The sequence below is a fragment of the Accipiter gentilis genome, unplaced genomic scaffold, assembly GCF_929443795.1.
Source record: "Accipiter gentilis unplaced genomic scaffold, bAccGen1.1, whole genome shotgun sequence".
Classification (NCBI taxonomy): Eukaryota; Metazoa; Chordata; class Aves; order Accipitriformes; family Accipitridae; genus Astur; species Astur gentilis.
Window position 1 is genome coordinate 855,423 of NW_026060952.1, and position 20,435 is coordinate 875,857.

General features: G+C 53.6%; 2 protein-coding genes across 2 annotated transcripts in view; both read left to right on the forward strand.

The window, feature by feature from the left end:
- The window catches only part of LOC126037137 (electroneutral sodium bicarbonate exchanger 1-like), a 630,736-nt gene that overhangs the window by 554,877 nt on the left and 55,424 nt on the right, over nucleotides 1-20,435 (forward strand). The window lies entirely within an intron of this gene.
- On the forward strand, nucleotides 10,419-17,288 carry LOC126037134 (trichohyalin-like). Its single transcript, XM_049797383.1, has 9 exons — nucleotides 10,419-11,668; nucleotides 12,027-12,152; nucleotides 12,583-12,744; nucleotides 13,153-13,242; nucleotides 13,610-13,749; nucleotides 14,029-14,191; nucleotides 15,427-15,982; nucleotides 16,130-16,384; nucleotides 17,278-17,288. The coding sequence occupies exons 1-9, from the start codon at nucleotides 11,597-11,599 to the stop codon at nucleotides 17,286-17,288; spliced, it is 1,575 nt and encodes a 524-aa protein (XP_049653340.1). The 5' UTR covers nucleotides 10,419-11,596.

Here is a 20,435-nt window from a genome sequence, read left to right on the forward strand (position 1 = left end):
GCCCCAGACTCCTCCAAGTAAGTAGCTCGAGACATTTTTGTTCTCCTGTAGAGAAATCTGTCAGCTCTGACAGCCACCTGAGACTCCTCCCAGGCATCTCCCACAGTCTTCTGTCCTCTGCGTTACCTACCTAAGGGGTCAGGTAGAAGCCCCAGACTCCTCCAAGGAAGCTACCGTTGAGGTTTTTTTCTTTTTTGGAGAAACCTCTGCCCTCCGGGATCCCCTGTGATTCCTTCCAGACGTCTCCTAGAGTCTTTTGGCCTTTTCTTATAAGGACCAGAGATCCCAGGTAGCAGCCCCAGACTTGTCTAATGAGGCTACTCCAGATGATTTTTCTCCTTTGGAGGAAGCTCTTTCCTCTGGGATCCACCTGAGACTCCTCACAGGCATCTCCCAGGATCTTTGACCTCTACTTTACGGACCTAAGATCCTAAGAAAAGATCACTATGAAAAGGCCAAAAGGCTCTGGAAGATGCCTGGGAGGAGTCACGGGTGGATCCCAAAGGGGCGAGCTTCCTCCAAAAAAGAAAAAACCTCAAGGGTATTTTCCTTTTAGGAGTCTGGTTCTGCTACCTGAGGTCTTGCATGAGCAGCAGGCAGTAACCTAGCCAAAATCGACCGGAGGAGGCCTGACAAGGGGTCCTGCTCAGTGCTGCAGAGGAAGGCAATAAACCCCCGGGGCCCAGTGCCAATCTGCGCCAGGGGAAAATTCCTTCCTGACCCCAGAGCTGGCGATTGGCTATTCCCTGAGCACGTGTGAGCAAGACCTGCCTCCTGGTCCTGCAGGCCGGACAGGCCCCCCAAAGGATGCCCAAGCCCTGTTCTCCCTGAACCTGGAGCCATCTTGGGGCTTCCGAGAGCAGCCAAGTGCCCCCAGCCTGATCAGCTTTGGGGGCAAGAATCCTTCCCACGCCTTCGGCCCACCAGCGGGTGCTCCAAAGCACTGGGAGCCCTGGCAACATCTCTGCATCCCACTTCTTACAGCTGCTGCCACTGGTTCCGCAGGGAGTGAGGACGGCGAGCTCTGCAGTGCTCCTCAAGAAGACATTCCCTTGGTCTTGCCACAGCTCCCCATCCAAACAAGCCTGATGGCCTCGGGCACCTCCAGGGCTTGGTGGTTCTTCTCGTCTCCAGCAGCCTGGTCCAGCCTCTGGTCTTCCTCCCTCAGCACTGGGCAAGGAATTCCAGCGGCTCCTCACAGACTTCCTCTGGGATGTGTCTGGGCCGCCTGCCAGGCAGACTGGCAGTGGGACAGGGGAGGCTGCCCCTTTTATAGTGCCCCGGGGCATTGTGACTGCTGCGTTGCCGGGTGGTGGCACTGTGACACGGGGTGGGGGGCGAGGGGGCCCCCTGTGCGCAGCGCTGCCTGCCGCCCCTCGGCCCAGCATCCTTGGGAGGAAGGCCTTTGGGGTGCCGGCCCCGCGGGCTGTGTGGCGTTACTGAGTCCAGAAGTTTGGCAGAAAATAAACTGCCTTGCGTTCCAGCTTATCCTCAGATGTCAGAGGGCCTGGGGACGGCTAGGTTTAATTTCTTTCTGAGCGATGTCCAATTTGACGCTCTAAGGGCGGTCGCGTTCAATATGCTGAGCTATCACGATGAGGGATGCCCTTAATAGCGCACTGTACGCTCAGCTTAGCCACGTTCAACGCACGAGAATGACCAGACTTAGGGAGTTTGGTTGCACTAACGAACTATCACGACTAGATAAATGAGCAGCGCAGTTTATTAAAGCAACGGTACAGGTGCTTTTGGATTGCCCGTGATAAATAGACTGTCTGCAAAGCACGTGCAGGTGGCAATACAGTCGCCTACAAGCGCATGAAATGATGAAAGAAAAGAGCTCTGAAGAATTCTAAGTTTCCTTAGGAAGCACTCGGTACAGCCGAGTGTTCGAATCTCACGCGATAGGCATCCGTATGGCGGGTGGGGAGAGAGGCTCAGCTCGTTGACTGATCCCAGAAGTCAGCGATGTCCTCCCGACTTGTCTGTGATGGTGTCTTCCCTGACATTTCTCCTCTCTTAAGCCCTTTTATATTTTCTGAGTTTTTTGGTGGAGCTTGAGTGACTCTAGTCATACATACCTTTCCTTTGATTGGTATAAAGTTCTCTCGGTTTGCTTATAAAGGTATACGCTAGAGAAAATTCAGAGCGCGTGCTCAGTGGGGGGGTGGTCACACCTTGGAGGTGGGTTACTTTGGGGGTGGAGGTGTGTTTTGGCATTATAATGAGCAGAGTTCACCAAAAAGACCTGCTGTTGCGTGTGAGTACCCCAGAACTGGGCATGTGTGATATAAGCCAGAAGTAGGGCGTTAGCTCGACAGAACCCCCATTGTGTTACCTCCTTGCTTCAGTGGGTTCAATGCAGGGACCAACCACTCTCGTTCCTATCGTCCCGGTTCCCTATCCCTGCAATCACAGAGCCTGGCCACGGGGTCTTGGCTCCGCTCCACCCTCCGTGTTACTTTTCAGAGTCAGCGTACCAAGCTCCCCTGGTGTTGCTGACGTCTAAAGTTGCAGGTCACGTTGCTTGGGGAGCTCCCATGGAACCCCATTTAGGTGTGCGCTGCGTTCCTCCCTGGAGGTTCACCTTCCCTCAAGGGGCGGCGGGGGGCGTGCGTCATACCGACAAGTCACCTCCGGCAATCATTCCACGGGCTGTCGCTGTGGCCAGGAGGCCCGGGGGTTTCTCCCTGCCCTTGGCGGCCATGCCCTGGGCCAGGTGCTGGGTGTCCCTGGCGCCTCCTCTGCCACTCGGCTTGCAAGGAGAAGCCTGGTGCTGTTCCTCTTCTCTCGGGCCATGGCAGGAACCAAGCGTGCAGCGCAGAGACCGCCCCTATTAGCCGTCCCCTCTCTGTGCCAGAGCTAAAGCCTATGCGGCCCTGCAGCCAGGAGGAGCAGGGACTTGATGTGGCTGGACACAACCCCTTTTCGTGGGGCGTAAAGGGGGTGATTTCAGCAGCCGCAGCCTGGAGGCAAGCCAAAGTGTAACCAGAGCCATAGGTTTGGATGGTGGGTGCCAACAGCCCGCCACGGAAGTAAGCCAGGCTTTGAGAAACAAGTGCGCGGAGGTGACCCCGGTGTGGTGGAAGGAAAGGTTGATCGTAGTCAGACGTGGACCATTTGGATCCGTGACCAAAGCCCAGCCAGGCAAAGGCCAGGCAGCTCTTCCAAACTGTCAAAATAGCCCATTGCTGCTATTGCCGTCACATCCCCTTGTCCCACTGAAACCCAGCTGCGCAGCCTTTCTATTAAACACACCTGTTGGCCGTGTTTCTAGGGGATACCAAAGGCGCTTCAGCCATGGGTGAAACTTCCACAGCTGACCTGTGACTTGAACCTTTCTGAGAGTTCTTTGCCTACCTCAGTTTGTGGGAAGATGTTCAGATGTTATCGGAAACCCTGGCAAGTCTCCTTTTTCCCTTAGGATTTATTATTTTGAGTACCGAAAGATGAAGAGAGGTAGTCTCCTTGCCATTTTGTGCGTTGGTGCCAAAATGGATCTGTACCTTCAGACTATGTAAATAAGGGCATCTAGGGCACAGACATTCCTTTGGTTGTGGTGATGCCAGAGGTGAAAGACAGGGTTTGGTTCCCTCTGCAGGAACTCTGCAGAGATGTAGAGAGCATGCACGGTTTCCTCACCGTTCCTTACCAAGGCACCAAGGGACGTTTGCTACCACACTGTCAGGGGAGGTTCGGACTTGACGTGAGGAGACATTTCTTTCCCAAGAGGGTGTTCACACCCTGAAACAGGCTTCCTGGAGAGGCGGTGGATGCCCCATGCCTGTCAGTGTTGAAGAGACATTTGGACAATGCCCTTAATACCATGCTTGAACTTTTGGTCAGGCCTGAAATGGTCGGGTAGTTGGACTAGATGATGGTTGTAGGTTCCTTCCAGCTGAACTATTCCAGTCTATTCTGTTCTGTTCTGTTCTGTTCTACTCTGCTCTGTTCCCTGTGCTCACCATGAGTCAAATACCAATGAGACCAGTTATTTGCCTGAAACACCAGGAGGGTTTCAGCTCCAAAAGCACTTTGAAGGACACATAACACAAAGGTTGCAAGTGGAAACAGGCTATTATTTTTATTTTTCTGAGTCTGTTTCAGAGCCGATGCTCACAAGCCTTAACACAATGTGCCTGTGTAGCCAGGAGCAGGCTGATGCATTCTTCAGTTGAGCTTGAGAAAACATCCTTTGCAGCCCGGCAAAGGCAAGTCACAGAGCTACAAAAAGTAGCAGGAGGAATACAGGCCAAGCAGTCCCTGTTTCCTGAAGGGTGAGAACGTGCAGAATGAGGATCAGGACCGACCACACACAAAAGAAGAAGGAGGAGGAGGAGGAGGTGTGTGGTATCGTGGGGTATTTTCCACAGTATGAGAGGTAGAGGTGCAAAGCGTATTTTTGCGTTCGTCAACTTTCTGCGCCGCTGTGCTTCTTGGCCAACAATGCACGAAAGGCGCTCTCGTGCCGGCCGTGCGCTTGATTTGCATGCAGGGAGAGGCAAAAAGTGGCAGCTCACGATGGGGCAGCAAGCCTGGAGCCCTTCCAAGCACAGGCTGTTTTGCCCAAGCCAGAAGCCCTGGGGAAATGGAGCTAAGGGAAGAGCAGAGCTCGCTCCGCTCCCGCTCCAGACTTGCCCTGGGCAAGAGAGCCCGAGAGAGCCAGGGCACGAGCGGTGCCTTGGAGGTGCAAGAGCAGCAGGCAGGGAGCTAGGCGAAAGGGCCCAGAGGAGCCCTGCCAAGGGGCTGTGCTCAGTGCTACAGAGGACAAGAAGCAACCCCCGGGAGCATCCCCTGGAGCCCGGCCTGGGAGTCAGAAAGGTTCCTCCCCCCGGATGCAGGGCACGAGGGCCACCTTCGTGGAGCATGAGCAGCGGGCACCTAGCCACAACGGCCCAAAGGAGCCCTGGCGAGGGGCCGTGCTCAGTGCTGCAGGGGAAGGCAAAAAACCCCTGGGGACACTTGCTAGCCCACTGTGGGGGAAAAAAAGCCTTCCTCCCCCCAGCTGCAGGGCACGAGAGGCCATCTTCGTGGTGCACGAGCAGCAGGCAGTAACCTAGCCAGAACGGACCAGAGGAGCCCTGACAAGTGGTCCTGCTCAGTGCTGCAGAGGAAGGCAAAAAACCCCCGGGGCCCAGTGCGAATCTGCCCCGGGGGAAAATTCCTTCCTGACCCCAGAGCTGGGATCGGCTATTCCCTGAGCACGTGAGCAAGACCTGCCTCCTGGTCCCACAGGCTGGTCACGCCTCCCAGGGGATGCCCAGCCCCAGATTTCGTCAGTGCCACTACCCAAGATGATTTTGCTCCACTGGAGGAAGCTCTGCTCTTCGGGATCCACCCGAGACTCCTCCCAGGCATCTCCCAGAGTCTTTTAGCCACTGCTTTACCTACCTACCGCCTCAGGTAGCAGCCCCAGTCTCTTCCAAGGAAGCTACCCAAGATGATTCTTCTCTTTTGCAGGAAGCGCTCTCTTCTTTGGGATCGACCCAAGACTCCTCCCAGGCGTCTCCAGAATGTTTTGACCTCCGTGTTCGGGACCGGAGATCCCAGCTACCTGCCCCAGACTCCTCCAAGTAAGTAGCTCGAGACATTTTTGTTGTCCTGTAGAGAAATCTCTCAACTCCAACAGCCACCTGAGACTCCTCCCAGGCATCTCCCAGAGTCTTCTGTCCTCTGCTTTACCTACCTAAGGTGTCAGGTAGAAGCCTCAGACTCCTCCAAGGAAGCTACTGTTGAGGTTTTTTTCTTTCTTGGAGGAACCTGTGCCCTCCGGGATCCCCTGTGATTCCTTCCAGACGTCTCCTAGAGTCTTTTGGCCTTTTCTTATAAGGACCAGAGATCCCAGGTAGCAGCCTCGGACTTGTCTAATGAGGCTGGGCTGAAACCACGACATGAGGCCAAAGAAGGCTAAAGGACGAGGAAGACGAGGAGGAGGAGGAAAGAGCAGGCAGCAGGAGGCAAGAGCAGAAGCGTGAAGCAAGTGGAGGAGGAGGCAATAAAAGGCAAGAGGAGGTCCGAGAAGGACAAAGACACCTTTTCCTTCTGCCTCCTTTTTGCCTTCTCCCTCATCACGTTGCTTCCCATTTCTCCTGTTGCCTCCACTGTTTCCTACATCCTCCTCGTCCTCCTCCAACTCCTTCTCCATGACCTGTTTTATCCTGCATCTTCTTCATGCATCTTATGGCATGCTGTTGCCTCCTCCTGTTTTCCTTCCTTTTGCCTCCTTTTTGCCTCCTCCTAGTTTACGTCTGGGGTCCTCCCGTGTTCCCTGGTGCCTCATCTTTTTCTTATGTTGCCTCCTGTTGCTTCCTGTGGCACCCTGATGCCTCCTCCTCCTTCTCTTATTGATTCTTGTTGCCTCCTCCTCCTGCTTCTCTACCTCCTGCGTGCTGCTGTGTCCCCCTCTTGCCTCCACTATTTCTCTTCCCGCTGTGTCTTCCTGTTGCCTCCTCCTTCTCCTGTTGCCACCTAGAGCATCCTGTTGCCTACTTCTCTCTTTGTTAGTGTTGCCTCCTGTTGCATCCTATTGTCTCCTTCTTTCTCTCTTTGTCTTGCCTCCCGTTGCATCCTCCTTCTTTTGTCTCTTGTGTCCTGCTACGTCCTCCTCTTACCTCCTTTTTTTCCTTCTCCTGTGGCTGTCTGTTGCCTCGTCCTCCTGTTGCCTCGTCTGGCATCCTGTGGTCTCTTCCTTTTTTGCTTTCTGTTGCCTCTTGTTGCCTCCTCCTCCTCCTCCTTTTCCTGCTACCTCCTTTTGCCTCCTCCTGCTTTACCTCCTGTGTCCTGCTGTGTCCTCGTGTTGCCTCCGCCTCCTTGTGTTGCCTCCTCCTCCTCGGCCTCCTCTTGCCGAGACAAAGGTGACCTTTGTCTCGTGGTGCCTCTGCAAGGGTCCTCAGCAAAGCATGCATAGTTTATACAAAGTAATCAGGCTTGCCTAGTGAAGCTATGGATTAATGGTCCTCCTTAAAGGACAACGTCTCATGTTTAACCCTAAACTGAGCAGTATCACCATGGCTAGGCCATAACTCACACGTATGACTACACGTGGACTAAGCCCCAGATGAGAGCAGAAATTGTTGTTGCTAAGCCTGGGTGACAGAGCTGAGTGTGAGCCTCCCTGGTGTGAGCTGAGCGCATGAGTGCCCTGCCTGCCCCTGCCTTGGTGCTTTGGGAACTGGGGTGAAAGGGAAAGGCAGACTCGTGTAGTTACGGGACCTCTTGAGGTGTCCTGGGTTTGCTTTGCTCATTGCTCGTGTAACGTTTCCTCGGCTGTTCACTAGATACGTGCACCGAGAGGCAAACCAGGCCATGACCTGGCTTTCCAATTGAAGGTTTCCTCTTGCAATAAAACGTGCTTCCGTTTTCTCGTGGGTAACAGCCTGAAAGATAGAAGCTGAAGCAGCATGTGCCTGTTGTGCAAATAGGTAACAACAGATGGTTGTATTCGGTTGATCCTTAGTTGCTTCCTGCGTAGGAAAACTGTACGTTAATTTAATCTTTGTGTATAGGCAGGGCCTTGCTACTGTTACTGGGTAGGCAGCAAGTATGTGGATGTCCGGTCTTGTGCATGTTTGTGACTGATCTTTGTTGCTTCTTTTGATGAGGAAAGTCTTGCTGTGTACTCCCAAGGAATGAGAGAAATGCAAGGAACTGATGAAGAAAGAGCTGCCGATCCAGATGGGAGTGTTAGGTTTTAAATTTTCTTGACTGTGTTCTAGCCAAAAGCCTTGTCTTAAACAACTGAAGTGAGCTGGACAGCTGGGTATTTGTCATCCCTGCGCAATTCTGTATCGCTACAGCCTTTACCAGCCGTGGTGATGGACTGGGGACCTGTCCTGTAGTGAGGTCAAAGAGGGTATTCAGGAAAAAAAGGGTACTTTTCCAAAACGCTTACAAGACAGAAGGCAACAGCTGCTGTAGACAGGTGGGAATACACAGGAACAGGCAGACTCGCTCAGAATGAGGAACAGTGATCTGGGTACAGCTGTAGCGTGACGGTGTTCATGGCCTTGAGCAGCACAGCAGGAATTTTGAGGCAGCATGGCCCGGGCAGGGGTGTGTGAAGAGCTCCGCCGGAGCGTGGAGATGGGCAGGGGAGAGCACAGTGCTGTTGGTGTTGGTGCGCAGCAGGGGACAGTCAGTGGAGGCTGCTCTCGGGACGTACAATTAAGAGCTGTCATCTTGGTACTCAGTGGGAAATAACACGTTCCCAAAATAACGAGACATGACTTGTGGTGCGCGTGCATTCATGGTTTCCAAGTAGTCAGGCAACGATAAGAGCTATACCCAATTAGCAGTCAACAGGAAAGGCAAGACTTCCTCTTCATAAAGGTGTTTATTTATCATAATATAATTTTATTTCTAATACAAAACTGTCACCATTCTAATAATAATTATCCACCTTTACAGTAATACTTACTCACCATTCATCAGCCTTCTCCATTTCTTTTTTCAGTCTTTACTTACACCAAACTGGATATAAAACGTAAACGCTGAAAAGTGCAGAAAATCCTGGACAGCCTTCAGCTTGTCCCAAGGCTCTCTTTCTCTGCAAGCCCAATAAAACAATGTCTAATTAGACTAGTGCATGCTAGGGCAGCAGGAGAGGATTAGTTTGGCCCATCGCTTCTTCACAGGAACATGGTGGGGAGGTTGTTTGTTTTTCTTACACAGGGACTGGAGGGGCTGGAGAATGCAAATACTGGTGTCCTTGATTTTGTGTGGATTGATGAGTTGTACATTGTGGTCACTCTTCCAAATCCAGGTCAAAGACGTACCAACAAGAGGCTGAATTTTGACATGCAGCATTGTCTCGAAAGGCACCTTGCGAGTGCCAGCCGATGCAAACGCTGCAGAAACAGGAGGACCCCTCCGAGAAAACTGCAGCTGGGGCGTTTGCTCAGCATTTCCTGGTTGATCTTGTTGACTCCGTCTGGAGCAATCTTTGTGAGAGTGGCTGTTCCTCTGATCCACTTTAGAGAGGTTTGTAAGGGTTTTTCTTCCTCTGTTTGCATGTGAACATGGCAATGTAACGGGCCCAATAACCGTGACACACAACTGAACATCTTGTTTCTTGATGTTATGTACTAAAAGCACACCGAATTTATTTATTCCTTTGCGTTTGTGGCTGGGCAGAGTGTTTCTGTTTTCAAACAATGCCAGTTTGAAAGCTAACGCTTCTGGTCATCTGTAGTGGGTTTTGGGTTTGGTTATGGTTGTTGTTTTTTTTTTCCTGAGAAGAGCTGCTTTCATATTCCTGTGAATTAAGTGTCTGGTTAGCACAAATAGACCATGTAGGAGGAATCTGTATTGTAATCAATGTATTTGGGCTGGCCAGACAAAGAGGTCACAGTTCTGAGAGTCTTTCTGCATCCTTCTCGAGGATTAGGAGAGCAAGGCAGAAATGAGTAGACATGAGAAACTCAGGGTTACTGTTGCTTAACTCCAAAAAGCGATGTCTGATGTTGAGAGGGCTCTGGCCCAGCTCCAAAAGGTGAGGAAGGTCAGAAAATAGTCAAGAGTTAGAACTAGAAGCTAACCTCTCCTGAGAGATGCCATCTGGTTCTTGCAAAGGGAATCTCTCTTATAGCAAGGACGGGCATCCCTAATGATTGTAACAAAAGGCAAATGACTCCCAAGTTCCTGCCCTTCGTCCTTAGTACAGGAACACGTTTTCGTGCTTTCTTCTGGTCAAATTACTGAAGCTATCGAGACAGACTTCCTTCTGTGGCTGAGGGCAGGAGGAGATGGTGGAGAAGATGGAGATGATGGTTCTGGGGGGCACAGAGCTTGGATGCAAGTTACAAAATCTTGGAATAGAAAAAGTTTGGCATAACGGTATGTGTGCAACGCTAGCTGCAACAGTATCTTCATCTGCAGTGGTACCTGCCTCTGCAGTGGTATCTGCATGTGCAGTGGCCTTTGCCTCTGCCGTGGTATCTTAATCTGTAACGGTACCTGCATCTGAGCTGGTAGTTGCAATGGTGTCTGCATTTGCAGTGGCATCTGCGTGGGTCTGCAGGTTACAAGTTAGAAAATCCTGGAAGATAAGCTGTTCTGCCTAATATTCTTGGCTTCTTTTAATTAATTATTTTTCTTTTTTTATGCTGCCTGGCCAGGACAAAAAAGCCATGGATAGGGTCTTTGTGGATTCAGAGAGGAGGTGTCATTTTGCCTAGAACTTCAGATTGCCCGAGGTTTCTTCCTTTTCACTTTTACAGTCCGATACACCCGAGTGCTCTGGCTGCTCTGTTGCCTAGAGCCTGGGGCAGCAGGACCCGCTGACCAGTAACACTGGCTTGCCCCTGCTTTTACTGTTTTATATATTGCCAGGCTCACACTCGTCCCCCCGCTGCTGAGGAAGCGGTGTCTCTGCAGAAAGCAAGTGCCGAGTGCGTTCTCCAGCGAGGTCTGGAGATGCAGAGGCTGCGGTTGCTGGCGGCTCCTTCTCCCCTTCTGCAAGAGGGTCAGGAAAACACGAGTCAGGTCCGTGTTAAAACCGTTTGAGTGTCAGAGGCAATGCATGGATCGTTCTGGTCCCTCTCCACTAAGTGCAGCGTGGGCTGTGAGTGAGCGTGTTGCGGTGATCAGGAGGGTATTTTCTTCCTGACAGAGGTGACAGTGCCTCCTTTCCATGGGGGCCTCAACCCGCGAATCACCAGCAGCAGGTTTCTGTAGCAGCGCTGTGCCCACTTTGCCCCAGCTCTGAGCTCCTCAGCCCCTTGGGGAAGCAGGAGGAGGGCAGGGACTGTGAGAACCAGAGGCAGAGGACAGAGGCAAGCAAGAGGGTGGTGCGGTGGCAGGTGACATTGCTGGGGTGTGGTGAGGTCACTGGTGTGGGAGGAAGCTGATGGGTCAGAAGCAGCAGGCGGCACTGAGGTGCTCCCTGCACCGCTGCAGAACGTCCTGCGCCGCCCATCACCTCCCAGGAGGCACTGGGAGGGTGTCGCAGAGGGTGACGCGCAGCAGAAACGAGGGCAGGGGAGACTGAGGAGGGGACAGAGAGGTGTCTGGGCTGAAGCAAGGGGAGGAGAGGGGCTTTGTGCATCCTTCGTTTGTCCTCTGTGTTTCTCAAGACGCAAATCGGGAAGGAGATGTTGAGGGCAGTGGGCCAAAAATGTAATTCGGTGCAATTCCCCAAGTTGAGGCTGCTTTGCCCGTGACAGGAAAATGGTCTAAAAATGGTCTACCAAATCCAGTGCAGCAGCAGCCGCCCGCGGGTGGCCCAGCTCCAGCCCTGCCATCTGAAGGCCAAAGCTGGGAAAAAGAGGTAGAAGGAGGAAGAAGGGGCAGCAGGTCAGCACCGAGTGGAGGCCCCCTGCTCAAAGCAGGGTCAGCGAGAGCGGGTGGCCCTCATGCGTGTCCAGACGGGCCTGCAGGTGGGCCCTGGGGCGGCTGGGCGGCGGCGTGGCAAGACGATGATGCAACAATGCGGTGGTGCAGCAACGTGATGATGCAGCAATGCAATGATGCAACAATGTGCAACTGCTCTATATAAGCGCTTGCTGGAAGACCGGCTGTGGTGGCCACAGCTGGGTGCCTCTGGAGCGAGAGGTGCCAGCGCAGGGTCGCAGCTCCAGGAGAGCTCTTGGAAGGAGCCATGGAGCACCGTCTCACTGCTGGCGTCCGAAACGTGGACGCACTGCTGAGCGTAGTGGGGAAGGGGGGAAAGGTGAGCAGTGTGCCGATGGAGAGTTCTCAGGCCGGGAGCCTGGGACATGGCTGGGTAGCTGGGAGGGATCCCAAGGTGGTCGGGCTGGGGAGAGTTTGCAGGGAGTCCTGCCTCTCTGCCCAGCCTGGCTTACGGCTAAGCAGGTGGGAGGGCTTGCTGCGAAAGGACGCAGACGTGGGTTGAGGGAGGGTCGGGAGTTGCGGGGACGGGGGCGAGGAAGGAGAGAGCAGCTTTTGCCTGGGCCGCTCTGGGCGCTCCCCTTGGTTGGAGTCTTCCGAGAGCCTTTCTCGCAGCTGCCGTGCAGGAGGCTTATATGGAGATAGTGCCTGAGTGCCCATGAGTGTCTCCCTCTTTCTAGCTCGGGAACAGGAGACAGCCACTGGCAGAAGGAGGTCCTGGGCTGCTGGACCTCCCCCTTGGGGTCAAGATCCCTGTGCACGCGGGCTCCAAGCCTGTCTTCTGCAGGACAAAGCTGGGGGAAAAGGTAAAGGAAGTAGAAAGGGGTAGAAGAGCTCTCCTCTTTTACGGGGTCCCCGTCATTCAGAGAAGTCCTTGTGGCTGCCTGTTCTACAGTGGGCGCCACAGCCCTTCAATCTGGCAGCGCTGGGGAGTAGAGGGAAGCTCCTGGCTCCCTGGTGCAGAGACAAAGAGGAGGACTGGCAAGGTCTGCAGTTCTTTCTGCTGGCCTAAGATGCCTACTTTGCTGGTGGGCTTTGTCTTCTCTCCCCCAGCCCAGCCCAGCCTAGCTCAGCCCAGCCTGACCCCGCAGCCCGGCTGTGGTGTCCTCTGTGGCTTCAGAAGGATGGAGGAGAGTGTTGGTCCTCAAAGGACCTTTACTTTTTCACAAGTACCGCCTGGCACCCCTTTGCTGCTCTCTCCTTCCTCCTTCATAGTGTGCAAAATCTCTCTCACAGCTTCACCAGCCCTCTGGCTATTTCAATCTGGGAGATCCATACTGCCGCCTGCTGAGCACCGACTACAACAGCCTGCATGACCCGCATCTGCGGGCCTACCACAAACGCAAGGACAACCTGCAGAGGCTGAAAAGAGAGGGTTACGTCACCAGTGACGGCAGAGTAGGTTTGGGTATCGGGCTGATAAAAACAGTCCTCCTCAAGCGGGGTTCCCAGAGCGCTTGCTGCAGCCGCCTGTTGCTGGCGGAGGGCACAGGGCTGTGGGGCTGCTTTCCCTGGGAGCAGAAGTAGCGCCAGCGTCCCTCTGGCAATTCCCACTGCTGCTCTTCTCCGGCTGCCCCGCGCTGCCTGAGCGTCGAGGCAGCCGGTGCGAGGCCCGGTGCTGAGGCGAGGAGCACCGCTCGGCCCTGGCTGGGGGGGAGTCAGGGGCCCTGCCACTGGGGAGGGGAGGGGAGGGTGTGCAGAGGAGCATCTCCCCTCCCGCCGCTGGGGTTGGGCTGTTTTGGGGAAGGCAGCCTACGGAGCTGGCTTGAGAGTTCTCGGGGGATTTCTCCCCTCGTCTCTCCATAGGTGGTTTGCACTCTGAAGGAGTTCAGTGAGTACAGGCAATATCTGACCACGCTCAAGCTGGAGGCAGAGAAAACATTCATGCGAGAGGAGGTAGGCAAAGCGGAGTGTTTGTGGGCACCGGTCAGCGGCACAGTGCCGAGGGCTGGGGCTTTACTTGCAGCATGTCGGGGAGGGGAGGCGGTCAGTGCAGAAGAGGTGAGGGCTGTGCTGCTGGGCCGGGTCTTGTGGCAGGGAAAGGAGTACCGGGCTGTGAGCTGAGCTAGCGCAGGGTGCAGGGGTGGGCATGGGCAGGACAGCCATGTGCAAGCACGCGGAGTCCCGAGGGAAGCATTTCTTTTCTGCCCTCGTCGCGTGGCTGAAGCGGATCGCTGTCCTGGGTCCGCGGGGTGCCTCAGCGTGCAGGGGCGTGAGCGCTTGTCCAGGCAACAGCAAGCCACAACCCAATGTCACCTTTCAGAAAAAGCTTCAGCAAGACCTGGCCCAATCAGAGGATGCCTCCAAACTGCCGGGAGGGACTGACGTTTCTCACCCGCAAGAGTGGCTGCCGCAGGAGCAAAGACAGAGTTTGCCAGGTGGAGAGAGGAAGAGGAGGCAGAGGTAAGAAAAGGCCAAGTAACGCTTGCTCTTCAAGGGGGCCTCTGGTCCCTGAGAGAAGTGCTGGAGCCTCCTGTTGGAGTAAACAAAGGCCAGTGGTGGAAGGAGCTGGTGCGGGCTGCAGTCACGTTGGCGCAGTCTGTGTTTGGAGCCTTGCACAGGCAGGAGGACTACTGGAGCAAAGTAACCAGGAGCAGGGTGATGGGAGTGGCCGAGCAGAAAATGGCCTGGGCAAGACGGTCAGAGGTGCTCCTTCTCAGCTGCCTTCCTTTCTTTTGACAGGCATCTGACTGTGACCAAGAAGCCGATGGAAAGACTGGAGGCTCTTGAAAAAGAGCAACGCCTCCTCCAGCAGGCCAAGTGCCAGCAGCAGCAGCAGCTGGGAAAGAGGAGGCAGCCAGGCATGCAGAGCAGCTCCGAAAAGTCCGCTCTCAAAGGAAGGCCGGTGAGTAGGAGCCGGGTGGATGCTGGGGGCTGCCTCTGCTCTGCGGCAGCACGTTGGTACCTGGTACTCGGGAGAGGACGCTGCCACACACACAGAGCTGCTCAGGGCTTGCGAAGGGTGCTTGGTCACTGAGGAGGTGGTGCCTGGCCAGTGTGCGACGTGTCCTTGTTTGAGGGTGGCTGTCGGAGACTAAGAAGCGGTTGCTTGCCTTCCTGTGTCTCAGACACGAGGCACTAGCCCTTTCTGACACAGAAGTGTGCCTGGGCGCTCTCAGTGGCCACTTCTGAGCAGGGACTCGCACATTTAGCACAAACCTGCTGCACTAGTGGCCGCACGGTCCATGGTGCTGGTTTCGCGCCTGGTTGAAAAAGTCTTGGTTTCGTCCAAAGACTTCTGCATCCAAAGATGCAGCGTCCCTGAACCTGACAGTGCCGGTGCTTGGCCATTCGTGGGTTGGTTTTCTCTTCCAGGAGGTCTTTGATGAGCTTAGCGGAGAGCCTGCTGTTGCCCAGTTCTCGTTAGCGGGGGTCCCGTTAAACATTGCCCGGCTCCATCCCTTGCAACAGCCACTTGGGAAGCATTTCTGGATAGTGTGGGGTGCTATCCATGCTGGGGTGAAGGGTTAAACTCCTTCTGCCGTGGCAGTCAGGCTGTCAAGCTGCAAAAGAGCAAATGACAATTTCCGGCTGCTGCCTGGCTCTGTGCTTGACTCGCAATTTCTTCCCCACTTTGCACGAGGCTGGCAGCCCGCGGTGGAACTTCAGGCTGCCTCCTGTCCCAAGGACATTTCCTTGGGCTGGCAGACAACAGCCAAGTGCCTCAAGAAGAAGGATCGTTTTCTTTTCTGCTCTCAGAACAGCCGTTCCTGGCATTCGGCCCTGAAAAGGGGCAAACAGGGCACCCTGATAGAGGGCAGCTGGGACCCATGGCAGAAGAGCCTGGTCCAGTACCTTCGACAGCTTTCCCTCTGCTTTTGGTTCTGAGGTCCAGGGGGGCTACAGTGCCCTTTGCTCTAAGCAAAATGGCACCTGCTTGATTCTGAGAGGTGCCCCTAACACTTGGCTCCTGGCCGCAGGAGACCAGAAACCTCCGTGTGCCAGGTGGCCTACAGAGAAACCAGAGTTTTTCCAGCTTGACTGCTAGGGACTCATCTGGGCAGGGGTCCTGTGAGGAGGAAGAGGAAAGCAAAGGGAGGTGAAGGAACCCACTCACTCATTAACTGCTCCTCCTTTTAGTCTGCAGCGTGTGCCGGAGAAGAAGCGCCTAACAGCATACAGCCTACGGTGCTGCGGGCTACGCTGGCAGAAGACCAGGAGCTTAAAGAGGTGGCTGAGACCATGGTCCAGGAGGTGCTGGAGCGGGTGAAGGTGCTGGATCAGTCCATCCGCGTCTTAAGGAAGGCTCCCCATGAGGTCCGTGGAAGGGTGTTTGCCAGTGCCAGAAGGCCAAAGCCTTTGGACACTTCTGCGGATCGCCGGGACAAGATCAGACTGGTGGCTCAAGAGATTGTGGCGAACGTGTTGGAGAGCTTTGGGGAGCACTTGGTGCCCAGCACGTCTGAGGCAGCCGAGCCTGGGCCAGCAGGCAGGCAGAAGCTGTCAGAGCTTGTTGCGGGAAGAACCAGCCGAGCAGGCAAATCTGGAGAAGAGAGATGGAGGGAGGCAGAACTAGCATCTTCCGACAGAGCATCTTCACAGTCTTCTATCGACAAAAGGACGAAAGAGGCTGTTGAAAGTGTTAGCTCCACCTTGTCATCCTTTGTAGCTTCTCAGTTTGAACAGGACTTCCGCTGTCAGTTTTCTGAGATCCTGAAGATTCAAGGCGTGACAGAAGGACAAGGACCAGCCAGAGCATCGGAACGGCAGATCCCAGAAGCAAGCAAGAGAGCAAAGGTGCCCGTGTTGCAACCACTGCAAAAGGCTGCTGATGTCTCACGAGTGAGTCGTGAGATTGCCAAGGAGAGCATCCAAAACACCATCTCCAGAGTTCAGCAGCTGGATGCTGAATTGATCGGGTATGCCAAAACCATTGTCCTTGAAATTCTGGAAACGGTGAGGAAGAAGTTAGAGGAAGAAAGGAAGTCCAAGCAAAAATCGGAGAAGCTTCAACCAAGGGAAGTCTTGCCATCTCTCAGCCTCCCTGCAATAGTCACGCCTTCGGAGGAAGCGGGACAACTCAAAGAGGAGAGCTCACGTACTCTCCTCCCACCTCTCCGCCGAGGCGCTGCGCAAGGTGCTCGCCGGCCAAGAGAAGGCCTTCAGGAGTCCAGGGATTCCACCTCCGGAGCCACAGCAAGGTCTTCAGTGCCTGCACTGGAAACTCTGCGTATACTCCGGCCAGGGAGCACCGCAGACACCCTTCCCTCCACGGGCCCCCAGTTTCCAAGAGAGCCCATGCCTCCAGCGGGTCCCAAGCGCCCTACCCAGGCAGGAGCACGGCACAGACCAGTGCGTTTAAAGCTTCTCCCGGAGGAGCCCGTGCAGCCCGAGTCGTTGAAGAGGGCGGTAGCTGGGAGCCTTGTGGAGGATGTCCTGAGGAGGTGTGCGGCTCCAGGGCCACAGAGCCCCCAGGCAGCTCCCCCAGGCAGAGAATAAAGAGTTTGCTCCCAAGGGCTTGCTTGTGCCTACATTTATTGATGCCAGGCCATACTGTGTCTGGGTGTTTTCCCTGCAAAGTTTTCCCTCGTCTTCCTCCCTCCTACAGCCTCGGTCAGGCCAAGACCCAGTTCTACAGGGAATCTTAAGTAGGGACGAGAAAAGGAGTCAATGTTTCTGCCTTGTTTAGAAAGCTTTGTGGCTGGGCTATTGGAGGGGCTGGTCCAGCTCTGTAAAGCTGTATTCATGCCTTCTGTGAGTCCCATAGGTGGGCGCTGTTGAAGGCTGCGCCTTGTTCTGTGCATTTATTCTCTTGTCCCCTCACGACCTCCTGATGGGCCTTGGGGTTCCTACCCAGGCCCGTTGGTGGTCCTGTGTCGCGGTAGAGACGGACACGACAAGTAACAGATCATGCAAAATGGCTCCTTTATTGTTCTAACACACCTTTTTATCCCCTACTTCGGAGTATGTGTTAGTATATGATTGGTTTAGTTAGTAACTAACTGCATGATTGGCGAGTTCATCAGGACGGTTCTTCTTATCGCTATCTTGTTTTTGTACCGCTCTTCTTGGATCTTCCCAGACTTTCAAGGATACACTACAAGCTGCTCAAGGTCGTGCTGTTCTCGAACTGTCAGGCATTCCGTAGACCTGTTGCATCCCCCGACAGTCCTGTCTGTGTCGCAACAAGGGACTGGCCTTCAAAATGAGGCTTTGGGCCCTAAGAGAAGGGTTTGGAGCATAAAAATGAGGGTTTGGAAACTCAGGATGTGGCTTGGACCCTGAAAACGACTGGCCGGATCCTAAAAATGAGGCTTTGGAGACTGAAAATGGGAGTTCGGCAACTAAAAAAGTGGCCTTGCGCTCTAAAAAGGAGACTTTGCCAACTGCAAGGGAGCCCGTGGACCCTCAAAATGGGGGTTTGGAGCCTGAAATGGGGCTCTGGAAGCCAAAACTAAGACTTTGGGAAGGGAAAACGAGGCTTTCTGCCCTGTAAGTGTAACTTTGGAGCCTAAAAGTGTGGCTTTGTGCCTTAAAGCTGAGGGTTTAAACCCTCCAAGTGAAACTGTGGGCCCTAAAGAACAGCTATGGGTCATAAAAGGCCAAAAGGTTTGGACCAGAATAATGAGGAGTTTGGCCCTCCAGATGAGGCTTTGGGCACTAAAAATGGTGGGGGAGATGCTACACGTGACCCTTTGGGCTCTGCAAAGGAGGGGAACCTATTGGTGTCGATAGGGCCCCAAGACATGAGGCTTTGGTCCCAAAGAGAGGGCTTGGGTCACTCCAGGGGAGGCCCTCAGCTGTTAAAAGAGGCCTTTGGACCCTCCAATGGAGGGTTTGGGCCCTAAGAGTGGGGCTTTGGAAATGAAGCTGAGGCTTTGAACCCTGCATTAGGTTTTGTGCCTTCAAGGGATGCTTCAGTACCAAAAACGAGGGCTTTGCGCCCTAGAAATGGGTCTTTGGAAGCTCCAAATGAGGGGTTGTGCGTTAAACAAGAGATGCCTTGCACCCCAGATGAGGAGCTTGGCCTCTACAATGAGGCTTTGGGCCCTCCAATTGAATATTTGGACCCCCAAAATGAGGCCTTGGGCTCTCCCTAGTTGCAGACTGGATCCTAAAAATGAACCTATGGTCCCTGGAAAGGAGGCTCTGTTCCCTGAAGAGGAGGCTTTGGAAGGTAAAGAATGAGGCTTGGGGCTCTAACGGTGGGGTTTGTGCTGTAAAAGGAAGGTTTGGGCCTTACAAATGGGTATTTGGGCCCCTGCAATGAGGCTTCAGGACCCTAAAAATGAAGGGGTGGATTGTGGAAACGATTCTTTGGACCCCGAAAATGAGGCATTGGGCCCTAAAACTGAGGTTCGGAGCCTCAAAATTTGAGTTTAGAAACAAGGTTGTGGAGCCTGAAATGGGGCTCTGGAGTTTATAAATAAAGCTTTGGACCATCAAAATGAGGATTTGTTCACAAAAAAGAAGGGTTGGGACGCGAAAAGGAGTATTTGGACAGTCGAAACAAGGCTTTGGGACAGAAAAATGTGTACTTGGGCCTTATAAACGAAGCTGTGTACTCTAAAAAGTGGCCTTCAGTCCTAAAGCGTTCAGTCTTCTATTGGGATGCTCCCTGTGGGACAGGAGGACAATTGCTTTGAGCTGCCTCTATTTCAGGAAGGATTACCTACATTTGCCTTCCATCTGAAATACTGCTTAGTGCAACTTGTTGGGTTGTTTGTTTTTTTTAAAATTGGGGAAGTGTGTGTGAACAGCTGAGTGCTAGTATACAGTGAATTACCTTCCCCTGCTGAGAGTAAATGGGTTTAGGAATAAAAATACCCGTTTTGTATTACAAAAATTGGTTCCCTTGAAGATGCAAGTGCTAACTGATGGACTCCTGGCTGACAAAATCTCTTCCCAGCTTGCTTAAACATTAAACAGCCTTCACAGTGGCGTTCAGATGATCTCGTGTGATTTCTTGCAATTAATCATGGTTGACTGAAGCGTACCACTAAAGCATAGTAATGTGTTTTGGTTGTTAAAAAGTAGGAGGAGAAGTTCATGGAGACATCTTCTGTGTCGGGTTTCAATGAGTTCAAGCTATTGTTGTGTCCGGTTGAGAGTTTCTGATGTTATTTTTCCCTCTTTCGGAGGGAGGTGAACATGCCCATCTCGCCCTCCAGGAGCAAGGATGCCATGTCCGAGTTCAAGCCCATGCCACCCTCAAAGCTTGCGTCCTGGAGTTGAGCGTGGAGGGGCATCACCCCACGAAGGTTTGGTGTGTTGTAGCAGTCGGTGCTGTGAGGTCTGGTGGGTGGGTGGCAGTGGGGTGGAAGCAGCTGTTGGGGGTTCCGTCATTTGCATAGCCCAGCCCCCCCCGCATGCTTCAGAATGTTGGGGTCCCTGTGGCAGTTTTTGAATGGTCCCTCCCAGTTGGGTCAACGGACCCAGCGCAGCCAGAAGATCCCGTTGGAGCTCCTCTCTCTGGCATAAATCCCTCGGCGTTTGGGCTTGAGAAGAGGTAAAGTTGGAATCTGCAGATCTGCTTAGGTGACCTTCAGGAGCTGTGGGCTGTGGGTGGGGACTGGCTCTCTGTCTCTGGTCCAGCGACTGGTGTCATTGCTCATAGGAAGAGCTTTACCAGGCGACTCTGCCGTTTCCCTTCTTCTGGGGGTTACGGGAGCCGTTTTGGAGGTGAGGGAGATGTGAATTCCCGGTCTTGAGCCAACCTGGATGGAGCAGAGGTGGACTGTGATTTGTCAGACCTCAACAGTGTATCTGTAACGCAGTTGCAATCGTCTCTGCCTGCACAACTGGCATGAGGTCCTGTTTTATTTTAAAGGAGACATAGTGAATAAAATCAGTGAATCTAATGGGCGGTCTTTCTGACCAAATATATAAATGTTTATTTAGGATAAGATAAACGGTCCCTTGAAGCACTGGTTACACGGACTTAACTCTGTGTTGCCTAAAAATGGGACCAAGTTTGGCTTGGCCGTGGGCGTCTACATTAGAGACATCCACGTTTAGTCAGATGAATCACACCCCAGTCTCCTGTGTTCCTCATCAGGTCTCTGGCAACTCTGCTGTTAGCCCTTACTGAAGCCAAGTACAGTCTCTCATTGATTGATAGATTGATTTTAACAGAAAGGAAAGTCAGT